General features: G+C 39.6%; 1 protein-coding gene across 2 annotated transcripts in view; it reads left to right on the plus strand.

Moving 5' to 3' along the window:
- LOC101854241 (cysteine-rich venom protein ENH1) overlaps positions 1 to 8231 on the plus strand; it is a 55999-nt gene that overhangs the window by 30997 nt on the left and 16771 nt on the right. For both annotated transcript variants that reach the window (XM_005093503.3, XM_035968511.1), the window contains exons 4-6: positions 4814 to 5050; positions 6151 to 6248; positions 7900 to 7985. In XM_005093503.3, the coding sequence (XP_005093560.2) occupies positions 4814 to 5050; positions 6151 to 6248; positions 7900 to 7985 (421 nt within the window). The remainder of the gene's footprint in view (positions 1 to 4813; positions 5051 to 6150; positions 6249 to 7899; positions 7986 to 8231) is intronic.

The raw sequence follows: 8231 nt of genomic DNA on the forward strand, positions 1-8231 counted from the left end.
CTCTCTCTCTCTCTCTCTCTCTCTCTCTCTCTCTCTCTCTCTCTCTCTCTCGCTCTCTCTAGCTCTCTCTAGCTCTCTCTCTCTCCCCTCTTTTTAGCTTTCTACTGAAATAATCATTGTATTTCAGCTTTGAATGTAAAGAAAACTTCGGTCTTAGGTGTTTGGGATAGTATCATTAGTTGATAACCAATGGTATTATATTATTATAGTGGGATGGTATCCCGCCACCTTGACTATAATGAATAGTTCATCTTGAGAAACTCCACAACACATAACATTATTCCAAACACAGACGCGGGACTCTCGTGGCCTAGAAGTTAAGGTGTTCGCCTCTCATTCAATAGGTCCCGGGTTCGAATCCGGACAGCGATGGAAAATTTTCTTCTCTAAAATGTTCTCCTTTCACATCCTTTCCTGCTCTCTAACAACTTCAAATACTGAATGGCAGAACAAAATTAGACGGGGAAGGGAACATCACCTGCATTGCAAACAAAGGCAAGTCAGTCGTAGATTACATCATTGCAAACAAAGGCAAGTCAGTCGTAGATTACATCAGTGTAAGCACAGACAAGTCAGTCGTAGATTACATCATTGTAAGCACGGGTGGGTTTCAGGAAGTAATTAAAGCCTTTAAAATAATCTCTTGATCAGAGTCTGACCATTTCCCTCTTAGTCTAACGCTTAACTTACAGCACGTGGCATCGAATGTGAACCAATAGAACAAGAAGTTTTGTGTCTTTTATTTGATATCCAGAAATAATTTTGGAACAACGCATACGTCAAAGACTATATACAGGCATTAGAAGACAACCTGTTATGTGTTCAAATTGAATTTTCTGATCTTATCCATGTAGGTAAAACAAACAATGCTGTTGTGATGTTGAATAATTGTATTAAAAGTGCAACCGATTGTATGCAATCTACAGGTGTCAAAAATGTTTAACAGTGTACATCCCAACCACCATGGTTTGATAATGAGTGCTTTTATTCAAAAAGACAAAAATACAGAGCATTACATGAATTTCATATTTCGAAATCAAATGAAGCTTTAGATAACTACCTCGCTTTGTTAAAAAAAAATTAAACCTCTGCAAATTAAAAAAATCACAGTGTACACAATTACAAACTCAAATTCTTATTCAGAATTGTTTGAAGCGCAATTCGAAAGATTTTTGGAAACAAGTCAATATCTTTTAGAGTGAAAACCCGGTAACAAACAATACTATCAAACCCAGAGAATTGTATGTCTATTTTGAGAAATTGCTAAACCCCCTCTTGGGGTCTGGTGGTAAGACCAATGGAAATGACGAGTCAATCAGCTTGAACTCATCTATTTCCTTACACTACAGTCTCATGCCTCCCCTTGTGGTGAGCCAGGTGATTTGTTATATTCACCCATTTCAAGAGACGAAATTACATTGATTATAAATAGTTTAAAATCTGGCAAGGCTTGTGGACCTGACGGCCTATCGCCGGAATTTGACAAATTCGTTGCTAGGGCCGGGCTGAATTTTTCCTATCTCTTCTCAATTCAGTTTTCTTCAAAGAGTGGACCAAATCTATGATATTTAGTTTGCACAAAAAAAGAAACGTAAATAATGTAAATAACTGCACAGGAATTAGTTAACTAAATGTTCTTGGTAAATTATTCTCATTCATATTGAATAGGAGACTGCATCAATGATGTGATGAAGGTAACCTCATCCCTGAATCTCAGGCCGGTTTTAGACGAAATTACTGTACAATAGATAATATATTTTCACTCCAATCTTTAGTCCAAAAATATATCTCCAAAACTGGCGGAAGGTTCTATATATGTTTTGTCGACTTTTGAAAAGCATTTGATTGTGTTGACAGAGAAAATCTTTAGACAGTATTGAGAAGTCTTGGCTGTTCTGGACCCTTGTATACTACTTTGAAAAATATGTATCAAAGTGTTCTTTCATGTGTTAAAGTCTGTTCAGATGAACAAGGACCTGTGAAATCGTATATTACTGAATACTTCCAATGTACATCAGGTGTCAAACAAGGCTGCATACTTAACCGAATATTATTTTCTTTGTTTACATCTCAATTTGAAAAGCACCTTTCAGATTCAAATACCCATGCTATACAGGTATTGCCCAATGATAATGATTGTATTTTAGGCTTTATGTACGCTGATGATCTAAGTCTTTTTGACGACAATGTCAGAGGTTTACGAAAGAAAATCAATGTGTTGTGTGATTTCTGCCAGATGTGAGGTTTAGAAGTGAATACAGAGAAAAGAAAGATTGTTGTTTTTAGAAATGGAGGCTATCTCAAAAGATCTGAGAGATGGTATTGGGAGGATAAGATCTTAGAGACAGTAACCTTTAATAGTTACTTGGGCATTTCATTTTCATTGCGTCTATGCTGGAGACGAACGCTGGAAGATCGAGCTTGTAAAGCTCAACGGATTGTTTCTCGAACAAGAAGGCTTTTCGGTTCATACCAAGAATTTAATTTTGAAACAGCAAAAAAACGTTTTTGATATAAAGATTTTAAAAAAGCTGCTTTATGGCTCTGAAATCTGGGGTGCCAAAAATTGGGACGTGATTGATAATATTCAGGTAAAGTTCTGGAAAGCCTGTTTGGGTTTTGGCAAAACTAGACTCAAATGTTTAGTTCTAAGAGAAGTGGGAAGACCCAACTTATGTTCTGATTACATACATTGTGTCCTTTAATTCTGGTGCAGACTTATACACTTAGAAAATGACAGATATCCAAAGAAATGTTATAAGCAATTATATCGTTCCTGTGAACTGGGCAGAGTCAACTGAGCTACGGAAGTTAAAAACCTATTATTTTCCCTGGGTTTTGGATATGCCGGGTTTTCTCAAAATGTTTGAAGCACTAGACTCTTTCTCAGTGAAGTAAAAAGTAGACTTGTTGATCATTCTATGCAGAACATAGAGGAAGAAGTCTGTCGCAAGTATAATGTTTTCTCTCTTACAATTCCGTTTCAAGAACCAGCTGAATATATCACCAACCTCCCACGGTATTGGAGCAGAAGAGTCATAGCTTTGTTAAAAACCCATAGCCTTTCATTAAATAACAATCTCTATCGGTGGAAATTAACTAATTCGCCCTTATGTGAGAGGTGTAACTCTCATGAAATTGAAGATGAATTTCACTTTATTTTCTATTGTTCACACTTTGTCCATCAAAGGAAATTATTAATCCCTCCCAGCCTGACTCGGCCCAGTGACAGAAATATGCAATGTTTTATCCATGATAAGAGATATGAGCACAACCTGTACTTATTCATTATGGAAACTTTACTTATCAAATGCATGTTTTATTTGATGTGATGTGGGCCAATAGCCTTAAATACTGAATAAACTACCTACTTACTGTCGGCTTCTTTCGTCTCCACTTTCTGCCCCCACCCCCTCGCCTCCTTTGCCTCTTCCTCTGGGCTCCTGACTCTTTCTGCAGCCTTTCTACTGCTTCTGCTTGACTCCTTCTTACTGCCGTCTTTCAGCCACACCCCTGATGTTATGGTAGGTAAGATCTACACCTAGCTTTCTTGGACAAAGGCAAAAAATCTCGGGGGTCCCGTGTGCAAGTTGCGTACGTTAAAGATCCCTGGTGGTCCAAAATTGTTAAGAGTAGGCTTAGGCCGCCACCGGACAAAACTCATAATGTCCTACCGACTGAAAATGTTTGGTGCGTCCCGCGCGTTCATATGACCTTATTAATATGCAGTTGCGAGCGCCGTAAAACACTTTTTTTAAAAACAACAACTAAACAACAACAACAAAATCCATAGATGCGACATATTGCCAATGATAGATGCCAAACATCCAGCTTTGACAAATTGGCAGGAGAACGAAAATTGACGTGCCTTGCTTTGTTACTATTTTAACTTTTGTCTGTTTCAATTCGTATTTTGTTTTTAAAAAAAGGTTTAGCTGTCCACTGCTCTATAAATATTTATCCAGTTCGAACCGCAATTTTAAAGTGTAATAAAAGCCGGAATGGTTGAGTTTGTCACCACTGAGTGGGTGGTTGGCAGGTGCTCTGGTGTGGTTTGCCTTTTCTCTCTTATCAAACATCTATCGTCCCTATCTCCCCTTCTTTTTTATGTTTGTTACTCTCTTATAACACCTCTAATCTTCTGGCGGTCATATGACCTTATGTAGTTGCGAGCGCCGTAAAACCTCTACTAAAACTAAAACTGTCACCACTGAACTATTTCATTTTCTACTCTACACTCTTCCCACACTACACAATACCAAGCTATAAGCTCACTCATATACCAGGTTACGGTTAACTAGAAATAGTATTGTATGACATTGTGGTGAAATCGGGCGTTCGTCAAAATAATGCAACACAAAGAATCCAACATTTTCCCACTCGTTAGGCAATTTTATCTTTTTCTAAATATTATTTTTGGCTCAACACCTTCTAAGCTCATTAAAAACATTTCTGCGTGGATTTTACTGGAAAAACGTTGATCAAAGGCACACAAAAATAAAGTGTAATTGCAATGTCAAATAAATCTCAAGCTTTGGAAGTCACCAAAACTGTGGCAGTTATTCGCAGTTATTTTCATTATTTTTTCTCTGACACCAGGCGAGTTACACCCCCTTCAATCAAAATAAAAACTACATCTATTTAAGACATAATGGGTTTTTTTTTTCCTTTAAAAGCTTGGAAAAGAACAGGCCTCAAGTAATCACGTAAGTAAGTACACCTCTAATCTCCGGTTATATATAAAAATGACCTCTTTGTGTCGCAAGTACCGTGAATGTCTTTCTAAAAATTAACACTAAACTGTGTCCTACAGCGGTGGAGCAACGAGCTCGCTGCCTTGGCGGCCCAGAACCTCACCTGTCAGAGCAGACATGAGGGCCAGGTGGAGACGTTACGGTCCAACGTGCAGTACGGAGTCAACGTGGGACGCCGGAGACAGATGCCCAACGCTCTCAGACAGATCGTGCGGCGCTGGTACCGGCAGAGCCAGCTCTTCCTGCCAGAGGAAGACGCCTGTCTACCTTGGAACGGTTGCAACGAGTACCGAAATGTGAGTGATTTAGTTGTTGTTGTGGTTTTTTAAATAGTTTTACGGCACTTACAACACAAGTGGGCCATATAATATGTGCCGAGTTAAATTGTCGCTTGTAAGGACAAGCGGGCTAACCTAGATTTCGGGGGTTGTCCAGAAATCTTGACCTACACCAAAAGTGGGCATTACCCTACCTATATGAGAAGTTTGGTTTCATTGGTATACATATTTGTTTGGTTATGGAGGAAACTCTCCTAGTCTTTAAAAGAAACTTAACAAGTGGCAAAAACTTTACCTTCGCTTTTCTCAAAACAGCATTTTTCGGGATAGCCCCCTTGTGCTTAAAAGTGACCAAATGTGAGTGGTTATTTTGGTGTTAGTGTGATGGAAAGACCGGCGTTTGTGGTGTAGCCGTTAGTTTGGCTCAGAAGGCGCAAACTTTAAACGAGTGCAATACCACATATGTGCGCAGTCGAAAAGAGCAAAATGACTAGATGATTTTGAACATTTATGAGATGCTTTTGAACATTTATGAGATATTCTTAAACATATTTATGAATAGCGTTGGTATGGACACTGTGTGTAGGTTGGGATAAATCCTAAGGATGAAATTGGCATCGATATTTCTTACGGTCAGAAATTCGCAGTTATGAGCCACCCCCAACACCCTACAAGCAGAAATTGAACCTGCCTTTAGTATTATCCCCAGTAATTCTTAATTTCGACTCTGGGGTTTCTTTTACTCGGGTTATAAAGTGATGGTAACATTGGCTCTGACGAGGGAAAAAATCCAGGATTAGGTTCGTGAGAAAAATCAACAACCCAGAAGCTATAAATTGGATTTTTTTAAAAAAGAAAAGCTAAAGGAAGACACGGACTCAACGCACTCCGAACAGACTGATGGCTTGTCAATGAAAGGGGGGAGGGGGACACCTGATTTTACCCGAAATGAAAATTTTACCATCGATAGGATTTGTTTTCCGTTTTCATTGACATCCCCCTCCCCCCCCCCCCCTTTTTGTTATTTGCCCCTGGCAATTCCTGTACTTGAAAATAACGAAAAGTATAGTAGAGCCAATAAAAAGGCAGTGATAAGTTCTGTTCTGTTCTTGTTCCAGATGGTGAATGCAAAACATCGAGAAATTGGCTGTGCAACGGTAGAGCCCTGTGGGGGCAGAAACCAGCTGATTGTTCTTTTGTGCCTCTATGACGGAGGGTAAGGCGTACTTCTTTCTGGTAACATGCACGAAACTAAAAGATTCACTTGTTGTTACGCACGACAAATGCTATTGCGTTTGCAAGGATCAATGCTTTTCTAAGGGTCTGTACTAGAAACTGTACTAGAAATATATTAATTTGCAGTCTTGCAATATTTTTGAAGAGTGGGTGTGTAGCGAGTGTGCATGTGTGTGTGTGAATCCTGGATTAGACGAGCTTTTAGTTCCAGGCGGCTATACGTTACGTAGGCGTTGGTCCTTTGGGGATTTCCAGGTAGGCTGCTCTGATTCCCAAATTCAACTAGTGCTTCAGTATTAAGGTCTTTAGTATGGGCATTTGAGATTGTGCGGTGCCCAGCAGTTTACTCTACCAGATTTTCAAAGTAAAAATGCAGGCCCCAACATGAGATGCAAATAAGGTAAAGTGCAGAACCTTTCCAAGGCGAATACCAATGTCGAGGAGAAAGATGGTCAACTGAAACAAATGGTCAACTTAAGCAAGTGGTCAATTTAAACAAGTGGACCTCTCGGACAGTGTCATTACATATAAATACGCAACGGGGTGGTGGGGAGTGATCTTTTGTATAGTTGTTTGTCTTGGACAAGTGGTCATTAGCATGTTGTTGTCATTTGATTGGTTGTTCTCATCAAACGTACCAAATATTGACCTAGAAACGCCAGCGTGTATAATTTTGATAGGTCTGATCAATATGTACCTGAATGGTAGGTCTTGTTTTGTTCTTGGAGGACAAAAACTTGCTGCCCTAAAATGTATCAATGTATCAAAATTAATGAAGATTTGACGAAACTGTCTATAAACTACTTTAGTTTTAGAAGAGGTTTTACGGCGCAACCAACTGCATAAGGTCATATGAGCTCCAAGGGGAGGATGTCAACAGAGAGGTCCTGTCAGGGAATCAGACTTACTCTGCTCACCTCTCTGGCTTCAACAGCACAAAGTCTGTTTCGACTATCAAGTCGGCCCAGAAATAGCGGGCCACAAGAGTGTGACAAACATACACCCCCCCCCCCTAAAAAAAAAGAGAGAAAAAATGACGATAGTAAGGATTAGCAAAGAAAAGGCAGCAGCTCCCTGTTGCAGTTCATGCAGTTATGAGCCTAGCATTGATGAATCAGCCCATTTACAATTTACAATTCTTCTGTGCATAAGAACATATTAATGTCCCATCTGTGGGAATGGCCTAAAGACACTTCAGTCAGTAGCACCGCCCCCGGGGGAGGGGGTATGTAAACTGCAGTGGGTATTATTGACAGCTTGCCACTGACGTAAACAGTTTCTCTACATTATGCTCCTCTTTTATCCTGAGGGTAAAAGAGTATAGCTTGGCTTATCTTGTCGAAGCTGGGCCTTATATGGCGCAGCTAGAATTTCTGGAATTCAAAATTCTGACAGTTGAATCAAACTCCTTTTTTACCCCCTCCAATTTTGGAAGTTGACACGACACGTAAGACAGATGCTTCTAAAACTATCCCAGTGTTGTTCACATCTGAGCTATTTACCGGATTATCCTCAGCCTTGCCATTTTTTTATCAGCTGGTTTGTTTTTTTTGGGTTTTGTTTTGCCAGTTTCCCAGTTCTGTTCTGTTGTATATGAAAAATGAATACTTCCTTTTTTTCCTCTCCCCCAGACCGACTGATCATTTTAATTTCAAGCACGGTCTTCCATGTACTGCTTGTTCTCACCCGATGTCTTTTTGTAATTCCAATTTATGTGGTGAGTACACAGGCGTACTATTTTGGTTCTTGTAACAGCTTTTAGATTGAGCAAAACTGGCATTTTTTTAAAATTCGCCTTTGTCAAGAGAGATCATTTTGTTGCTGAAAAGAAAGAAGGTTAGAGGTATCTTTTTTCTGCCTTTAATTCCCCAAGGGGAATAGGTCATCAATAAATTCCCTCCACTTAGACACCGTTGGAGTGGTTAACCCCCCCTCCCTCCCCCCTATCTCTCTCTCTCTCTCT

Source organism: Aplysia californica, unplaced genomic scaffold (genome assembly GCF_000002075.1).
Source record: "Aplysia californica isolate F4 #8 unplaced genomic scaffold, AplCal3.0 scaffold00065, whole genome shotgun sequence".
Classification (NCBI taxonomy): Eukaryota; Metazoa; Mollusca; class Gastropoda; order Aplysiida; family Aplysiidae; genus Aplysia; species Aplysia californica.